Source organism: Haemaphysalis longicornis, unplaced genomic scaffold (assembly GCF_048455015.1).
Source record: "Haemaphysalis longicornis isolate Haplotype H1 unplaced genomic scaffold, Haemaphysalis longicornis Haplotype H1 scaffold_5, whole genome shotgun sequence".
In the NCBI taxonomy this organism is placed as follows: Eukaryota; Metazoa; Arthropoda; class Arachnida; order Ixodida; family Ixodidae; genus Haemaphysalis; species Haemaphysalis longicornis.
This window is the reverse complement of record NW_027526385.1, coordinates 46,221,668-46,241,345: the sequence shown is the minus strand read 5'-3', so window position 1 is coordinate 46,241,345 and position 19,678 is coordinate 46,221,668. Positions and strand designations below refer to the sequence as shown.

Sequence of the window (19,678 nt, the reverse complement as noted above, 5' to 3'; positions counted from 1 at the left end):
GTTTACCACAAATTTAAAACAAATTAAAAAAGGAGCATTGTCACTATCGCATTTCTTAAAGTCACTAGCGACGCAGCAAGCTCCGCAAACGTACCAAAGCCTTGCGGAACGATTACTCCTAACGGAAATTTCTTGGTGGTTCAGACGGGCGGAGTTGCGGTCAGGCTTGTTCAGTCAGTCAATCAACGGCACAGAAGCCAGTTAGTTGGCTCTGCATAGTAAACAGCGATGGAAAAGACGTAAGTTACCAGATGCCTATCCTTTGTGTCTTGCATTCAGCAACACCAAGTTTCGTGAGTGCACCGATCGCGTACAACCTTTCCGTACGCTTCCAGACCCCCGGCGTTGGTTGACGCTCTCTCAAAAGACTGGAACAGTTCGCTCAAAAGTGGCCGTCGACGCGGCTCTAGGACGGCACCTTTGGTCGACGTGCCTTAACAAATTGGCTTCTTATGTTTGCCAAGCACAATTCAATTCGTGTTTGGTGGCCCTTTTCTTTATTCATCAGTCGTGTTACAGTAAAGAGGTGTATGACAAAGATCTTGGTGCGTGCGTTAGCGGACGTTGCGGTCAATTTTCTCCCTAGTCGACCGGTCGTTGGCAGAGCCTTTGTGAGCTGAAAAGCAGCAAGATAGCCTCCTTGCACTCTTTCACTCTGTGCGCAAACTGACGCGTCCCCGTAGGGCCGTGTTTTTGTGTAGGCAGCATATTCTCAGTCTTTTCTAACGTCGTTCGTTCAACTAGCCCGTTGACATTGCCCAAAGGTCGGCGTACGGCGCAACGTTACGAGGAAGTCCGGGCAACGTCGTAGGCAGGTTTCGTGAGGGCGGCGTGGATTCGTGAGAGGTGTCAACGTAGGTTTTTGCGCGTATTTGTTCTAGTCGTTGACCCCACAGTAACGGCTCGTTTTTTAAAATAAAAGTGCCGTTACCGTGTTGCTCCCAGACTTGCTTATTTCGTGGCTAGCTTCGCTGAACGAGTGCGTCGTAGTGTTTTCGGGCAGTTATAATACCGCTCCGCTCTATGGGCGAAACTAGTTTTTTCACGCATGTGGACATGTGTGTCGCGCAGTTGTACGGAGAATTGAATGTCAAAGGATTAGTTCTTTTTCGCGTTCGTTAGCCCGCTTTTATGAGCGACAGAGAAACAGCTGGCGTTGCTGACGGTATACGTACACAAAGACGAGTTTACACAGTGTTGCGGTGAGTCGTCGATGTCGCGAGAGGGTTGGCTGTGGCGATAAGATATCGTGGCGCGCGCCCTTCACATCGCATCGGGCGGCTGGGTCGCGACTTTACCATTTGGGCCAAGGCTAAAATAGTGTAGGTGTAGACACCACCTAAGTCGTGTTTACTAAGCAGTGGCGATGTAGTTTTGTAAACAAAACGGGACAGGACGTCTTTGGTGCGGTTTTTTAAAAGTAGGGCGATCAGCTTCCCAGTTTTCTGTGGTGTTGAGATTAACAGTAGTTGCTGGCGATTATTCAGCAGTTCTGTTCTCACTGAATAAGCGCTAATTTACAGGGAGCACATTAATTTACCGAATGGTCTAAATGAAACTGGAGCGTGTGTGTGGTATTTGCACTATAGCGAGCTGCAACGACAGTTAGTTTTCACATTTTAAGCTGTGTCTGGATCGAGACTTGAAGTGTCACTAGCTTCACATTTGCCGACAAAACCAAGGCAAAAATGTCACGCTGTCTGTGTCGAGAGGTCGCGTAGATGTCAATTTTGGGGGGCATCTTTGACCTGTGGGCAGTGGTAGCATACCTTGTGTTGACGGTACTTTATGGAGAAGTTCGCAAGAAGTCTGTTTCAATTCAAACTAGCTCGAACACCGATTTGTTTAAGAAACTTGTTCGTGTTAGCGCAGTTGTGAAGTGGGGCTTTGTAGATAAGCTGCGCATTGGTTGGACCAGTAACTATCAGATTAACTGTACAATGTACACATTTGAACGCAGAACACGCTCGGTTAATGACCGATGAAAAATCTCCATAGCAGCATAACAAAATCCAGTAATGTTATCAAATAGAGACTTGGAGGGTTAAGCTGGAACTTTTAAATATAAACTATTTGCAAGGTCGTTCGCCTGTGGTATGTTCTTTTGCAACAATTCAAGAAGAAGTAACTGTACTCTTGCGCCTCCTTTCAGCGAATACATCGACGTACCAGAGTGGGTGATAATCCACGAGCTGTATGAGGGCGAGAACTCGCACGAGGCGTTCGAACTGGACTTTGACCGTGCCCTCGAGGCGGGGCCGGCGTCCATCATCGTCGAGCCGCGCCGGCTAGGCGAGGAGACGGCTCGCTGGATCGCCCTCGGCAACTGCCTCCACCAGACGTCCCTCCTGTCCGGCGTCGGATCTCTCGCGACCACGCTGCTCCTGTGCCCTCCGTCTCCGACACCGTCGTCCGCCCACACCCTGTTTGTGATCGGCGCACCGCTGGCCGGCGTCGGCGCCTTCTGTGCCGCGCTCTACTCCATTTCGTGGGCCACGGACCCCTGCATCCACTACCAGGTCGAGCGGGACCGGGCAGTCTTGGATCGGCTACCGCTGCGGGAACTAGCCAATCCGCAGCCGCTCGTGCTGGTGCGAAGGGACGAGCGGAAAAAGCGGGCCGCACACCTCGTCACGACAGGCCTGGCGGTTGGTGCCGTGCTCTGGAGGCTGTACCAAGTGTGGCGCAACGGGGACTCTGGAACGCTCTCAGCGTATAGCTAGGGTTCGGACGCGCACGGCTATGACTTCATCTTGGTGGGAAGGGAGGGGTACATAGGCGTCGGCAAGTGTGGAGCTGCCCTGACGAAGAGACGGCGATTACGAATCCTCCGTACTTTTACGCCGAGGCGTGCGGGAACAAGGGAACTTTGTCCTTGCTGGTAATGGAACGAGGCTTGTAGGACAAGACTCGTTGTTGATCCTTCCGCTCTTATAGCTGAGAACAAGTTTCTTCAATTCTTTTTGCGTGTGAAAATGATATAATGTTTTCTTGTCTTGTTGGTAGGAGGCAGATAATCACTTGTGCACCCCGCGAGGAGCGAATGGTTTGATATCCACTTTGCCTCGCTGGAAGAGTGTGTAAAGTATTGAAATGTGAATGAACCGAGAGAAGAAAAAAAAAGAGTGCCTTGTTTGAAGTGTTGTCTTGTTGATTTGTAGCTGGGTTTAGTAGGACTGAATTGGTCATATGGCCCAGTCCATATGCAATGAGCACGATGGTTTGCAATGCTTGTAAGTTGTCCGTAATGAGGGCATCTCTGCCAAGCTAATGCACACCTAAACAGTCGTGCAACCTGCGTCTGTTACAAGTAAATACGCTAACGTGTGCTGGTTTCGTGAGAGGCCCAACATTCCCTCGCTAGTTGTCAATGCTAATTCCCACTTCACTTAGTGCACGCAGAAAAGATTCATAGAGTGCCCTCAAAAGATGAACAGTCATGCAGCAATAAACTGCTAACGGGTTTTATTCAACGCAGAATATTTTTTAAAAATCTGCTGCAAAGATACATCCACACTATCTCGTTATAGCCAGACAAATTAATTCTACAATCCCACTTGCTATAGAAAGAAAAACGCTCCACTGCCCCATCATCACAAGTGACTCGAGCCACTTGTATGTGAAACTGGAGTAATCAGAAAGGTGTCTTAAGTGAATTAGAATTACAATATATGTAGTACAAAAAAATCTGCTCCCACAGCTACTGGTGGTGTTTCGGATGCCAGAAACATTTTGTAACTAGGTTTTTACCGTCTTGGGTGTTATGTACTTCGAGCCAGTGGCAGTTGTGCTGAACACAATCCCCCAACACCAGAAATTTGTTTTTCTGTTCATACTTGCACCTGCCAATGAAAAGAAAAAAAGTTGCAGTGGCCGAATATTTGAACCTGATCTTCTACTACAATAACAAAATAAGCGCAATGCTGCTTCCTTGAGTCGCATGTCATTGCAGGCTGCCAGAAAGGCGTTGACGAAAGAGGTTGACTGATAGGCCATATTGAGGACAAAGTACTGCGTACCGTATTTTCGATTGCAATTTTCCCCTTAAACTATGAACTGCCTTGTCTTCGGGACTAAGTATTTTCTGCAAACCCCGGCCTTGACTGTAAACATAGCTAAACATTTCGGAACTACTTCATAAGGGGTGATTTTGGAATTGAGTGAACTTTTCCAGTATTGCTACTGGCAATTAAAGCCGGTCTTGCAGTGTCTCCTGCTATGAATTTGCTGCAGCTACAGAGCTGTGCATAACGATCCTTTATTTTCATAGCCTGAAAATGCCAAAAACCTGAGCTGAAGGCTTTTAGAAAGGCTGCGCCTGCTTTCTTGCAACAGTTGAAGCAATTGTATATGTAGCAAAGTTGTATAGCTAACACGAGCCACGCTCTGTTCATGCAAAGGCTACTGAGCTACAAGTTGCACCTTGATTCCCAGTTTCAGTTTCAGTCTTAGTGGTCAAGAAATAATGCACAAATGCCCATTTAGGAAAGAGCTTTGGGCATACTAAGCACCATGCTGTATTGATAACACTCATTTTTAACAAGCGCTTTACCGATACGAAAGCATGGAATGGCCAATTGAGTAGGAAATCTGCCGTCTGGCGGCAGTGTGCATAACAGCGAAATGGCTCCGAAAATGGTTGCCAGCAAGTGATGGATTTGAAAGTTCGTAAAATTTTTTGCATTGTGGGAATCAAACGCGGGGCTTCCAGAACTCAAATGGCGCGCGCATTTTGACACCACTGCGGTTATGTGTCTTTTGATTGATTGTAGGGTTTAACGCACCGACGCAACGAAGGCGATGAGGCAAGCCGTAGTGGAGGGCTCCGGATTAATTTTGACCACCTGGGGATCTTTAACGTGCGCTGAAATCTCGTACACACGGGTGTTTTTGCTTTTCACCTCCATCAGAAAAGCGGCCGCCGCGGCCGGGAATCGAACCCGCGACCTCGTGCTCAGCAGCGCAACGCCTTAGCCACTGAGCCACCGTGGCGGGTGGTTATGTGGCTTTTGTCGACTACAGGTAGACCTAGTGGATGCGTTGGGGCCTTTGGCTTGGGAAACATCAACTGAAACGTGCAGCTTGTCGTGCAATCGGTGCGACACTTGGCATGCTGCCTGGCTCAGCGTTCAGACAATAGAGGTCAGACAACATACCCGTCAGGTAGATTGGTCAGTGACGATGTCTACCATCAAAAGCGCACAGCCATTTTGCCAATTCCCATTTATTTGGCTGTGGCATCAACACACCCACCCACAATTCTCACATATAAGAGTGTTTGGCCAATGACAATATTAGTCAATTCTTCCTTCACCAAGACTTTAGCATAACCAACTGAAATTCGAACGCGTGCACTTAGCGGTATTGGCCAGTGCCACGACAGCTGCTGGCCTAGACTCGCCCAACTCGCCAATTCCTATAGGATGCGATGTCAATATACCTGCCCCTAGAGCACTCTGTGGCAAACTGGTCTTAGAAACTTTATTTGCTTTCCAACCAATCTTGATGAAACTTTATGGGCTTGTTCAGTTTTTTTTTTAGCTGATTTCAAATATCCAGTTAGTTTTGACGTAAGGCATTTAGTTTCCGGGAAAATTAAAAATCTTAATTGTTCTTGGGAACAACAGGAAAAAAACTATTCAACGCAAGATTACCAGCAAGGCGTGAATATATACCAGAATTTATGGAAATGTGGGAAGCAGTTTTTTTTTTGTTTTGCAAATCACAAGTTTACGTCAATTATAATTTCTAGGTTTGAAATACTCCAGCTAACCTGTAAAAGTAATGCTAATTAAGCAACTACTGAAACACAAAATGCAAAATCTTCTTCCCTTATTGGATGTCTTTGCCTTGCAAAAGAAATTATCTTTCTAGCTGCTGCTCCACATGCTGGGATGTACCTCGAAAATTTCCTATCGCTGCAATACTGCTCATGGTGAAATAAAAAAAAGAGAAAGAAAATTACGGAAAAACATTTTTTTCCTTGAAATCGGGTCTGTATGGCTTTTACAAGTACCTGGTACTGTTCAAGTACCAACTTTTCAGAGGAAAAACTGCAAACTAAGAAAAAAGTGATACCTAAAAAAATGTTTTGGGCAGTTTTTTTTGGTCCCGAAGACCCGTGTGCCCGCTTAAGGGCCATGAAGGCAAAATATAACTTTGCTGTACTTAAAAGAACTAGATACTGGTAGCTCATTCAGCACCATTCTAGCCCAGAAAAATGCATGAAATGTTGAACAACTTTCAACGTAATACAAGCAGGTGTGACGTCTTGTGGGCCGGCACTGAACACGTGGCTATCAGTGTGTTAACTGCAGCTAGCATTAGAGGGACACGATAAAACAGAACTAGTGCCCCCCTTCCCACTACAAACTAGTGGCTAGATAAAATGAAACTACTGGGCCCCCAACCGCACAAACAAGATTCTGTGCAATCATAAAATTTCCCGGAAAGTGGCGGGGGAGTCGCCACTGTTGAATGTCTTTTTTTAACGTCTTTATTATTTGTTTGAAGATTGTGATAAAATTGGTATTTATGTTACCAAGACAAAATAGCCTTTTTTGATTGTGTGAACTTCTATTGTGTCTTCTCGCATCCACAACTCTAAAGATGTGCGTAGATATCCTTGGACTTTTTATTTAAAATAGGCAACAGCACCCAGGCTGTACTTTACACTTGATTTCGACCTCATTTTGTAGGAAATAAACTCGTACACACGTGATTCATATGCTTAGGGACAAAAGTAGTAAAAACTTACGCACCCTAGCACACTGAGCTTACCTACAACAATGTGCGTGTCTGTCCTATAACTGCACTGAGACGCGAGGAAATACGTACGTGGTTTGTTTTAAAGGAGTATTGACATGAAATTTCAAAGCTAAGATAACTACGTGAAATGCGTCCTTTTTATCAGGAGATATCTCCCAGCAACTTTCAACAGCAATTGTTCAGTATAACATATTTTAAATCCATTTTCATCTTTGCGCGCATGAGAAAGCTCGGAACAGATACGCTTTCGAAATTGGCATCAGCACGACACCATCTGCTCCTCCTGGCCCCAAACTGCCGAAGTTAGGGCGCTGTTTAGTCAAAACCGAAACTTACTTACACGAATAGATGAGGCTGTAAATAATTATCTATGCTGCTATCGGCCGTCTAATGTGTCAGTCTATGATTAATGGGCTGGTAGACACCGATAGGAGTGGAAAAAACAAACATTTCATGTCAGTACTCCCAGTGACGCTGTCGTACGGGACAGTTGAAATGGGCGCTGCCGGTGTTGTGCTTGAAAATCGGAGGTGGTGATTGGGCGGAGTGTGATCCCGGCAAATGGCTGCAACTCGCCTTCGAATACACAGTGGTGCAAAGCACCAGACGTGCCATTGCTGAAAAAGCCGCGATTCTAAAGCCTCCTGAACAAATACACCCATGCATCAAGATTTCACTGCATGTTAGTTCCCCAAATGGTTGAAAGTGATTCGTAGCCTTCCAATTACCTGGAGCCAGCAAGAAATGGGAGGGCGTGTCTCTGCTGTTGCTAGGCAACAACACCTGGGACCGTTGGTCAAGTGCAGAGCGGCTTGCCTGGCTTTAATAGAGATGCACCACCCTTTTTCTTCCTGTTTTGTCTTTTCTTTGTTTGCTCTTTACACTTTCTCCTGCCTTGTTCGGCTGTCTCTGCTGACAGACGCATGTTCCTAATCGGTCTCGCACTTCCCAAAGCATTCACTCGTAGAACGATTTGCAGTTATGAAAAAAAAAAAAATACTACTAATGTGCTGCACTTCAGCGCCACAGCTTGGTGCGATTTTGTAATGGTCATTACAATAGGTAATCACCGGCAGCGTTTTTAAGATGGATAAAACGATGCGGCGAACGCGTCCATAGCTGTTCCAGCAACCACATAACATTCAAATGAAACAGCAGTGAAATGAATTGCTACATCAATTTCGTAAAGTCAATCGCAGCATGTTTGTCTGCTACGATCAATCTGTAACCCTACTAAGTTGTATTCTGCCAACCGAACTAGTGGAGAGTATTAAATCATAGCTCAATAACTATCGTAGCGTAGCCTCTTACCTTTCCGTCACGATTACAACATATAGGCATTGCACCACTAAGCCTACAGCAAGCTTGGCTCACAATATTTACAGAATTTAACCACCATAGAGTCCTGGTCTATTGGTGTGATCGAGGGGCATTCCGGGAACAAAGACTCGATTCTTTTTTTCTGGATTCGTTTTTATTAAGTGCGTAACTAACGCATTGTCGGTCACAATGGTCACTCGGACACACGTGTGTGCAGAAAATAACACAAGCTCTGTACAAACTAGACAGCTGTCCTGTATGGCTAAGAAGACGACAGAATGCACGGAAATCCGAGAGAGAGACAAAAACAAAAAAAAGGAGTACATGACAAAGCCGACAGAGATGGAAACACAAGGTGCTGAAGGGAAGAGCGCCTTCTTTTCGTCTTCCTCCCCCCTTGGAGATCCTGGCGCGTTTGGTGACCAAAACACTGAAGCCGAAACAACAAACACAGGAGCCTTGAGCAATGCAGGGGAGCAGGGTTTTCTAAAAGCATGTACAAAGAGTCACCGGTCTGCTCTAGAGAACACGCATAGGAGTCGGCAATGGCACCAACTGTGTTGCCTCCACTACGAGGAGACCAATCACTTCGCACAGTAAATTTTGAACACGACGCACGAAAGAAAAAGTGCTCTAAAAATGCTGTCGCATATCGTTTTTGTGTTTGGTGCAAAATTAAAGCGAATCACACTTTACACGCTTGAAACGGCTGATTTGAAGAGCTTTTCCCTAGATATCGCCGCTTGATCCTGTCGCAAGTGTTTGTTGGCCAATGGTTGTGTTCGACGCAAGAACTTTCTTCCGGTAAAAGCGGCAGAGTTCCACTTTCTGCATTTTGAAAATGAAGAAGCCCTTACGGTTGTACAAGAGTAAAAACTTGATGATAAAAGTTGGCGAAAGTAAAATTGATGAGCGTGAGTTGTTCTCGTTTGAACATCTGCATAGGGGCCCAAAATCTGCTTCGCAATCGTGAGGGGGGAACCTAACGGTAGCAGAGAAAATCGAAGCCTAACAAAGGCACTAGAACTGCACGCTTCTCCAGAGCAGGCCAATGACAACGAAAAAAAAAAAAGCGTGGAAAGTAGGGGAGGGGGGTGGGGGGGTTGCAAACTGAGCATTGCACCGATTTCGATGCACACAGAAACAGAAAGACAACTAACACACTTTCTTCGAACCGTGCCAGGCATACGATGCCCTCGGTCAAACCCAGACAAGCCAAAATGAAAGCACGCAACGAAAACACCAAACAACGAGGAACGCTATGCAGCAACACGTCTGTTCCACCCCCGAAAAAAAGGTTACCCCCAAAAACGTACGTATGGCACGACAAACTTTGTAACACTTTATTTTTCCCTCATTTCCAACTCCTCGAAAAACTCTTTCCTCAACCAGCAGTATTGGTCACACACCCCCCAAAAAAAGAAACGCGCGAAGAAGGAAAAAGAAGAACCTCCACAGAGTGAGGAAGGAACCCCTAGTCGTCATCACTCAACGATTCCCGCATACATTTTTTTTTAACAAGTGAAATCACAGTCAGTTTTTCATCTTCCGTAAGCCAACGACGCAGAGAATAATATAATAATAATAATAATAGAGAAAGCAGTCGTGCAACGTAAATGCGGAAATCATAGCAGACAACTCGCCTATGTACAAAGACAGTCTTTTTTTTTTTCTCTTTCGAGCCACTCGCAACCGCCGCGCCTCTACAAAAATAAAGACTCTCTTCTTCTCCGGTCGAAACTTTCCGCTTTCCAGACTCTCGTAACTTCTCAACACTTCTCCAAACTATATCATCTCCGGCGAGCACTTGTGGACCTGATAAAATCTACCAACTCTCGGAGCAAGAGGGGCTGCTTTCGGAACGTATCGTCCCTCTCGCTTCTGTAGCACACGCGTGACCGACCATCTTGCACACTATCTCGCGTTCCTTTAAAGTAGAGCGTTGAACGCTTCAGAGAAGCCTGTGATAAAACTGATCATTTCACGCTCAATAGAGGGTGGAATTCACAGTCGGCCATATTAAGAACGGTTCATTAAAAGCCACTGGGCACGCAGCTTTGTTTAAAAATAAAAGGTCATCTTATGATAAATGTAATCTTACGATAAGCTTACGATAAAAAAAAAATAAAACGCTAGTTTTGTAATGAATCCACATTAGCTAATTCAGTAATGTCGAATCTTCATAAACGTGTTCTCGCTACTAATCTCAAATCTTCGCATATTTAGGTTCTCGTTACGAATCTCGAATCTGTTGACACAAACATTCTCGTTACTAAGTCGTTCTCGTATTCTTTATTTCTAATTGGCTCGACCTCTGACCTCCACCGAACAATTCAAAAATAGCGAGCCGACAGCTCTGAAAGCAGCCACCTTGCCCCAGCAACCTTTGCACCATCAATACCATCAACGAAGCGATACTACCAACAAACACGAGAAGCCCAACCAGCACCGGCATATCTTCGACTAGCTGCCATATATTGCGCGTCTTTTCCTCCCCTCTTGCCTGTGATCAAAGGCTGGCCGGCCCGGTAATCGGGTGATTAAACGCGCCGCACGTACGCCTGCGACCGTGTGCAACGAAACAACGCGCACGGCAACACCTCCCTCCAACATAATGGCACATGCTGGCGCAACCCTACAACAGCAGACCCTAACAAGTTCCGAAGAAGCGGTATATAAACCCTGATCGTCCTAAAGCCCGTCCGGCTTTGAGGGCGCTTCCACTGCAAAAGTTGCGACGGGAGAAGACTTTTGAAAGTGGCGACCGACAAACTGGTCGTTGATATCGTTACCTGCTTTTTAAAAGCATTCGGCCGACATCCGTTGCGACGTAACTACAGCATTCCACTCTTTGAGAGTCTTAAAAACTCCTTATATTAGTAACATACCTCCTTGAACGCGGAACGTTCTTTTGCTCTGCTTAAAACGTGCTCACCTTCAAAAGTGGGAACTAGCAAATGAGACAGCGTGGACGTCGAGGGCTGTAAAGGCCCGTATCGACGTCGCGAAAAAATGACTATGAGCGCCGGTTTTTTTGCTGTCGTAGAGTTGGGCCAACTGACGGGTTCTGAATTCTCAAGAAACGTGAACGTTGCTTTCAGCTTTGTCTAACGTCATAACCCTAAAGCTTAAGCGGCGTGCTGACATTCTAAATTGTGGAACTATCGGGCCTTTTTTCACGAGCGCACAAAAAGTGAAACTTTTTACAAGTTCGGCAATAGCCGACGCAAGCGAAGACGTTTGTTCAAAGTTGCAAATCCAGGCCGACGAAGAAGGTTTCGCACCGCGACGGTCAGCCTATTCTCGCTGTCGTGCGTGAAGGTGAATTGTGCGTAGAATGGTCACGGTGCGTCTAAACAGTCGTCATTTTGTGCGCCCTTGACAAACGCAGCTGTGAACAACATTTGCCGTTCTTTTTTTTTTTGTCCGTATCGAGACCAGCCTCCGAAACACACACACACACGCAACAGGAAAAGACCACTAACACTGACATATGCCCACAAGCGCTCCTTCGCTCCAACGTACTACAAGCGTGAAAAGCAGAGAGTCGTTCGCAACGCAACCACCTTCGACATTGCCTGACAGCCTTCTGTTTCCAGCAGACAACGGCAGCCATTCCAAAGTCCGACCCTCACCACGCGAGGACAAAAACGAAGAACAAACCACCAGAAAACGCGATGTCGTGGAAATGAGACGAGAAACAAAGAACCCGAAAAAACAGCAAGAGCTTTCACGGTGGGTGGTGAGACGCGCGCGGAATGAACGATGCGATGACTTTAGCCTCGATGATCACACGACAGCAACACACGCGACAGACAGCATCTCCGCTGCGACAGCGCGGAGGAGACTTTTGTTACAAACAGCGAAGAAACTTTGACGCGGGAGTTGTCTTTTTTTGTTTTGTTTTTCCACAAACGCGGTGCGTAGAAGAGACTTGGACTCCGTCATTGCTTCAGACGTGTGAAGGAGGGAGAAAAATGCATAGAATGGTGGAGACAGAGGTGGGGGAGGGGGCACATCTTGGTACCTGGGACGCCATCTTGCGGAGGTTTTTTCACGCGGCCGCGTGCGCGGCAAAAAACAAAAAGTCGGGGATCACAGAAATTTAAACACTGAATAAAGAAGAAACAAGCTGGTCGAGGGCCACCACGAAATCGATCCTCGGGCAGTTGAGCCGGAGCAACTTCAGATAATCTCGAGGAACAAAATTTTTACAGCTAATGTCGAAAACAGCTGGTTGATACGACTTTTGTATTGATTTCATAAATTTGCGCATCGCACTACATCTACGCTTTTTTCAAACCCAGCAGAGATGCTCGCAGGGGAAACGTACAAGATGCTAACCTTAAAATTGCTCCGTACTGCTGGAACCCCTATGAAATATTACCGAACGAAAAATGACATGTCGATTCACTGTAATCAGTGTGACAACACGGCTTGCATATCGAATTTCAACAGCCGATATGTGCAGCGACGCCAAAATAAAAAACTGTGCCACACAGTGTGTCATACAGCTTCTTGAAGAAGCAATCTTAAAGCAGCTGTAACTTAATTCTTTAGATCATTCGTAGTCGGAAGTCGGATAATTGTTTTCAAAAAAACGATTTCGAGGAGACCGTCGCACAGACTTGCGACAAAAAGAGTAGGAGGAGGTAATGTGTAGGCGCACGCAGCCAGACAAGAGATAGCGAAGGAGTATATGGTACAAATCACTGTACACAAGTTGCATCTCAGCACATTTCAACAGGCGGGCGCCTCTACTAGTTTGCCTCCGCCCGGAGTGGAAATGCGACGTCAATGCGCATCGTCTTCCTGTCCATTTTATCTTTCTTTTGCGGGAAATCCTCTCTACGTTCCGAAGGGAGGAAAAATTCAAAGACCGAAAGAAACGAAACAGTCGACAAAGCGCAGGAACGGTTGTACAAACGAACAAACCAAATAGAAAAAGGAGAAGGGAAAACGGGAGCCCGCCCTACCCCGTTTTTGTCCCCGTCTTTGGAACACAGCCGCCCTGTTGTCGTCAATACTGGCCCCTGTGACGTCCGCTGATATGCCCTCTTTCCGCTGACGGCACCGCATGACCCCCAAGGTCCTTCGCGGCATCCCGCTTGACGAAGAACCGATCGTTTGCCAGCTGTGGTCGTCGCGTCGTCGAAAGTTGTGCACACGCATTTGCGTGGTCTCCGGAAAAAAAAAAACACAAAATTGCACAGCGCGAGAAAAAATTGTGCGTTTTAACGCTGACGTGGCGTCGTCTAAACCGCGATGAGGTTTTGCGGCCTTGGGAGCCTTGTCGGAGACGCACTTTCGGCATTGCAGTTTGCCAAATAGAACAATAAAGCGTTGATAATAAAACACGGCGGAGGAGTCCAGTCCAGAGCAACAGAAAACTGATAACACTTTGACGCAGTTTTTGAAGCTGCCCTTTCCCGGCTCGCTTTTTAAAATCAAGTCCGGGCGACGCCTCACGGTGGTCGCAACTATTGGGCCACCTCTCGCCCCTCGACCGGCGAATATATTACCAAAGCCGACAAGCTTCACGTTCCCGCGGCGATGCCTGGCAAGCAATCAGTATCCACAGTGGCCCCCTGGGGACTTTTTTTCCCCCTGGGGACGTTTTTTCCCCCATGGGGCCCTTTCCCCCTCGCTCAGACAATTCTCGAGGAGAGGGGGGCTTCCCACAGGTCGCCATCACAGCGCTAACGAGGGCTTGATGGAGATGGTGTTGACGTAGGGGTCGTAGCTTCCCGCGAGGTAGTAGACGTCGGCGGTTGCCTCGTCGCGTGCTCCGCGAGACGACCGGTACTCCTCCCAGGAGAGGACCTCGCACTTGTGCGAGATGGTCTGCACGTCGTTTTCGTCCTCGTGTGGAGACTGGAACAGCGCTCCCTGCACAACAAGCGTTACTTTTTAGTTTTCAGGCACAATGGTCTTTCCTTACTTAAACAAGAAAATTTTGGCCTTTCTGTCTGCATGTTCCTCGATTCAGCCTTACAGCCAAAGGTTAGCAGATTTCTTGAACGAGATGTTTATACAGGCAGAACATTGACAAACTATTAAATCTGGTAACACACTTAATATTTGTCAGCACTGATCAGCAAAAATAATACATTCCGTGCCCTTGAAGCAAAAGACTATCGTCTTTCGATGACATTTGCAGCGAAGCAAGCGGATACGCAGCCCAATTTTTTCGTACTGACATTTTCGCTAATATTCGCGCAACAATGTCATTCAGATTAAGCTTGAGTACCAACAAGTCAAAGCTACACAAAAGATGTGGCAAAGGTTACGCATCGGTTTAGGACACCTAGAGTTCATAATCTTGGGACATCATCTGGTTGGTTTGATGCCACAGTAGAGCAGCATCAAACCACAGAAGGCCTCGATGTTCAAATCGTAAGCTGTTCAGCGAGAGTTTCAGACTGTTCAGGGACTCTTTCATGCATTTCCACGCAACGACTGTGTGCTTGTTTGGTGGCCAGAGCAGGTCTTCCTCGCAACAATACAACAGAGCTTCTGCAAAAGCAACCCGCCCCCACGATTGTATTCCAAAGATTTCTCTGCCAACATAGCTTTGACCTATAAAGTTTGTCTTTCTCATCACAGAGGGGTGGAGGGAGACGGCAAACATTTTGCACCAGGCCATCGTCAAGAACGCCAAGTCGACCGCAAGTGAAGGCGGCACTGAGAGAAAAATGAAAAGCAGAGGGCCCAGGGCGGCACCTTGGAGTGCTTGATCTTGGCCAGCCCCCGGGTCTCCTCGGGGTGGTAGAACCACTTGACGCGCACCACCATGTTTCCGCCCCAGCTCTCCCACATGGTCTCGATGCGGCCGATGTATGGCAGGTTGGGCCGTCCCGTCGACAGGAACACCGCACAGTCGCCCACCTGCAAGCACCACAGGGCCCCCGTAAGAGGACGCGGCAGACTACGACGGACGAACGCTCTGTTTCGCTCCGAATCGTTACGGGCAGTAGTAGTAGGAGAGAGCAAGACAAGCAGGTCGTGCTCACCCGTATGGTTTCCCGGCCCCTGCAAATGGCCTTGTAGAACTCCTTCTTGGCCTTGCCTTTCAACCCAGGCCGGCGGAAGCTCTTGCCCGACCATCGCCACAGCTGCCGCATCGGCAGGAATGCTGCGGGAGAAAGAACGAAAGGGGGAACAAAGGGGATTCCTGAAGAGCGGGCTCTACAATAAACCTTTAAAGCAGAGTACACAGCGGGTGCACAGAAAACTGGGAACTGCACTCAAGGTGCCACCCTAGGCTCCGAGAGCTCAGCCCTGGTTATGCATGCAACACGGAGGCTGGGGATGCAGACGATCAAGCTTATGCACAAAAGCCATCGCCTAATCCGCAAGGCACCTTTACGTGGCCACGCTTGAGCTTTATGCACAGTGATGGACAAATGAAATGTTATCCTGAAGGTACTAACCGGAATGTGAACAAAATGCAAGACTTTGGCTCAACAAAGATTGAACAGTGCAATTCTGGAAGTTTTATAAAGTGCGATAGTTACACTGTGTCAGTATGATGCACCACCAAGAGCCTAACTTCGCATGCTTTCCTACGTATAAGCCATTCTCTCACCCTTTAGTCAAGTTCTAACGCTGCTTTCGAGTTATATATTGTGGCTGTGTGGACTTAGTACAGTGGACGTGCCCCATCAAATCCCACAACTCTTTTCAACCACATCTACAAGAAGTTCTATAAACATCTATACACATGCTACGATTCAAAGTGGTTCGTCGGTGCCATGCCTCTAGTCACCTAAAAGCCAAACAGCTAGCAGGCTCGTAGGTGAATACAATCGTTATCCTGTCAAACAGGCAGCCAAACAAAAAAAAATTACACCATCTTCCAGTGGGGAACCCTGATGAGGATGCGAAGCATCGTGGCAGTTCCGTGTGGTTCCATTGTGTTGCCGTTATGTTGAGTGATCTGGTTTTTACTAGCGCCAGAGGGAATTCCGCGTCCGGGTCCACACCGGTGGCAAAGGCACGCAAGTGCTGTTGTGTTATGGTGAGTAGGCGGTGGTTCTCGAGGCGCCGAAACTCGTCCATCATGTTCTTATCGATGTTGTCTCTGTGGTAGAATCGGTAGTCTCCGTCAGCTTTGGTGAGGTAAAGGTTGTTGACATTGGTGCACCGGCTGAGAGCAATGTACACGCCCTCCTCTTCGCAGCTTTGTCTTCTCGTTCTTCTTCTTCTTCGGCGGTTCCCCTACGGGAAGATGACGACGGTGGTTGAACGCGAACCTATCTCGTGATGGATTCTTTGGTTGGCCAATCCTTAGGGGCATCCTGCCACAATCAGCATCAGAGGCGCTGCGGACGGGGCTGGTTGAGCTGCAAGGCGCGTGGCGCTTCCCGCCACAGCTTTCCCACGGGAAATTCAGCATCCCCCTCTAAAGTTTTCAGTTCGTCGTTTCCAGCTTCGCGTGCCTTCGTTGTATCAGTAGCTTCTTGACGTAGTTTGAATGAGTCAAGGACATAAGGCGCGTTCGTAGCACTTGCTCCTGTCCCGGATTTGTAGCGTAGTGGGAAGAGCACCGCGTACCTCCCGTTGCGGCCAGAGAGTCGTGGGATCGAAACCGGGCGCCGCTAACTATTTCTTTTTTTTATAGTGTAGTATCGCGGAGCTGTGGGTGTAAGGAGGAGAGTTGCACATGCGCAGTGAGCCTGTGGACGGCGCCGCCATCAACGACGGAGGACCAGGCGAGCCTAAGAAATGCTCCGCATTTAAAAAACACTGCCAAGCTTAGCGTGAACCCATACATTCTCAAACTGACTGACTTAATTTTCTGTTACAGTAAAACACCCCGCATCTTTTACAACGTGCCGTTTGGTGCGGCGTACTCACCCGCGATTTTGCTCTTCTCCACCGAGGGGAGGCGCCCTTTTCGTTTGGCGGGACTCTTCTTGGGAGCCTGGAAACAAGGGGTACGCATAGAGGCAGGTTTAACATGGAATGAAATGCGTTTTTGAATTGGCAATTTCTCAGCAATTAAGTATCTTTCGCTTCCTAATAAATGCCAAGCGGGCTTCGGGGCCGTTGAACTTTCGTCTGAGCCCAACTTGCTATTTGCCTTCAGTGCCCCTTTAACAGGAGTGCAAACATGCAAAAACATCCACCTTCTACACCGCAAAAGCAAAAACGAGAAAACCTTCTCCACCCACCACACTCTCAGCTTCGTCCGACGAGCTGCTGTCCTCGGACGCGTCGTCGCTGCTCTCGGCCTTCGCCTGCTGCACCTCCGTGGACGAAGTCCGGATCCGGACCTTCAACTCCGACTTGCGTCCCGGCGCGGCTTGCGAAGACGACGGGGGCGAACGCGCGGGTGATCCCGCGCACGAAGGTTCCGAAGAGCAGCTGGATGCATTGGTCGTCGCGCTGTCTCTCCGCGGCGGCTTGGTGTCACCATCGCCAGCGTGTTCACGGTGCCGCTTGTGGTGCTTGTGCCGGTGGTGACACCGGTGGTGCTTGTGGTGTCGGTGGTGCTTGTGCTCCCGCCGGCGCTTCTTGTTGGCGCTCTCGCCGTCGACCACTTCGAAGACGTCGCCGCCGTCAGAGTCGGATTCGTCGCCGTGTGGCGCCGCAGAGTCTTGGGTCTCTGCGGGAAGCGAAGCAATGGCAAGGTGAGATTTTACAGCGGTAACAGTTAGCACCCATTAAGGGGGGATGCGGGCCTTCAAGAACTGAAAAATAGCAAAACAATCGATTTTTGGAAAACCGTGTATTTGGGTTGTATATGCCATAAACTACATTTTCTGAAATTATCAGCTCCTAAGTCATAGCAAAAATGTAAAACAGCTAATATATAACCAGCGCGGCATCTCCCGAGGGGCGAGCAAACGCAAAACGGACCCCAACTTCGCACGAACGCAGCTGCCATGCCACCTCCCGTAGAGCCGCCATTTTAATCGTTTTGTTTGTGGATCCTTGCGCTTTCTTTTCCCACCATTAGTGCTAGCGGCTGAGGTGTGGCCAGGCGTGGTTTGCTTGTGATTGGGGGACTCTCAGCGCTTTTGAGTTTCCTGCGTCCCGGGTGCAAAGCTGCGATTGGACCTTGCGCGCTCTGCTAGAGCGGGCGACCGTGAATTTGACTCGCCTCTGCACCTCTGCCTCGCCTCTACGCGAGGTACTGTCGAATTCACAGCCGGATTGTGTCCTCAGGCGCCTCAGTGTTTGACGCTACTAAACTCACTCGTCTTCTTGACCTTGGACTTCTTCCGCTTCCTGGACTTCTGGGGCTGGTCCGACACGCTGCCCTCCTTTCCCTCATGCCCGCTCTCGGCGTTCCGGCTGCGCTTCTTGTTCAGCACCAGAGACGGGTGGGGCTCGCCAGCTGAGTGTCAAGAGGAGGAGGAGGAGCGACAGCAGTGAGAGAACGGGCGCAAACGTAATAACACTCGGGATGAACAAATTCCGAGCACCCTCGCAAGCAAGGCTGACAAATACAGCACCAAACCAGCAGAGTTCACACAAATGACATTAAAGTTCCATTAAAGAAATGCAGGGTTAATTCTGGTTCTTCTTTTGAAGAAAGTGATAAGAACGCAGAGTATGATAACAGATGGATGCATCCTTCATAAGCACAATCCACAGTCGACTTTTCACTAGTGATTCGGAAATGACACACATTTCCGGGATCACCATCCATCACTTCTTCCTGATAATGAAGTAATGAGGAGTAAGTCATGATGGTGATAAGCACTGCGACAGGGGTGTCATGACGTACAAGGGGACAAAATTTCTGCTCGGAGCCGAGGCCGTTCAAAGAGGTCATGAAGACAAAATACAAGTTTGTATTATTCGAAAAGTCTGGTGTTTTAGAGTACCAACTGCACTGCACGTCAATCTAAGTCAAAATTTCAATCCTCCCACTGCATTGTATGTTTTGCAACACCACACGAGGAGGTACCTGAAACTAAAGTCAGTATGTTGACTGAGGCTTCCACTGATTCCACAACTCCACTTTGGTCACGGTCAGCCTGCCTAGACGGCGCAGCGATACCGCTCAAGGACCGCTGTCCGCACTCTACTTATGAGCGAGCTGTTGTATTTTTATTACAGTTGATAATAATTTCTTCGTGAGACAATCCACAAACAGGATCACATGAGTGGTCATGCTGCTTTTGCCAGCTGGCCAGTTTCACGTCAAACAGCCAAAGCACCAGACAACTGTGGAGCTTCAGCTGGCATAGTAGGTGCCATACACACTGGTGCTTCAAAGTTTACGAGCTCGTTCGTAACTTCCATCGTTTAATTGTTACTGCTATAAAAAAAGGATGCGCAGTAAATCGAAGCCCAAATAGCTCATTCTGCAAGCTCATAAAACCCCCGTTCATTTTGCGTTGTATTTTGACGGCCTCAGCCAATTGCAACGAGCTGTCCATAATACGCCATAAGTTCCGTGCAAGAAAGGCACTAGTGAGTCGCATGCCCGTTCTCTGTTTTCCCCGTTATATATGTTATTTGAGCGAAGTTTGTGTCAAGAGTGGTGTCATGTTATTCACACGAGGCAATCCTTCGAATGAACGAAACTTGCACTCTGTCTTCACGTCCCCTTTAAGGTCACCGCACTCTAAGA

At 47.9% G+C, this 19,678-nt stretch overlaps 2 protein-coding genes across 2 annotated transcripts in view; one reads left to right on the top strand and one right to left on the bottom strand.

The window, feature by feature from the left end:
- Nucleotides 1-50: 50 nt before the first annotated feature.
- Pmi (Transmembrane protein Pmi) lies at nt 51-3,139 on the top strand. The gene is made up of 2 exons (XM_077670332.1): nt 51-239; nt 2,153-3,139. The coding sequence occupies exons 1-2, from the start codon at nt 229-231 to the stop codon at nt 2,721-2,723; spliced, it is 582 nt and encodes a 193-aa protein (XP_077526458.1). The 5' UTR covers nt 51-228; the 3' UTR covers nt 2,724-3,139.
- Nucleotides 3,140-8,220: 5,081 nt separating this feature from the next.
- Nucleotides 8,221-19,678, bottom strand: part of Wge (BAH domain and coiled-coil containing protein winged eye) — a 195,116-nt gene continuing 183,658 nt past the window's right edge. The window contains 6 exon segments of the mRNA XM_077670330.1: nt 8,221-13,977; nt 14,812-14,976; nt 15,102-15,223; nt 16,948-17,014; nt 17,265-17,698; nt 18,293-18,433. Of these exon segments, the coding sequence (XP_077526456.1) occupies nt 13,780-13,977; nt 14,812-14,976; nt 15,102-15,223; nt 16,948-17,014; nt 17,265-17,698; nt 18,293-18,433 (1,127 nt within the window). The 3' untranslated portion in view covers nt 8,221-13,779.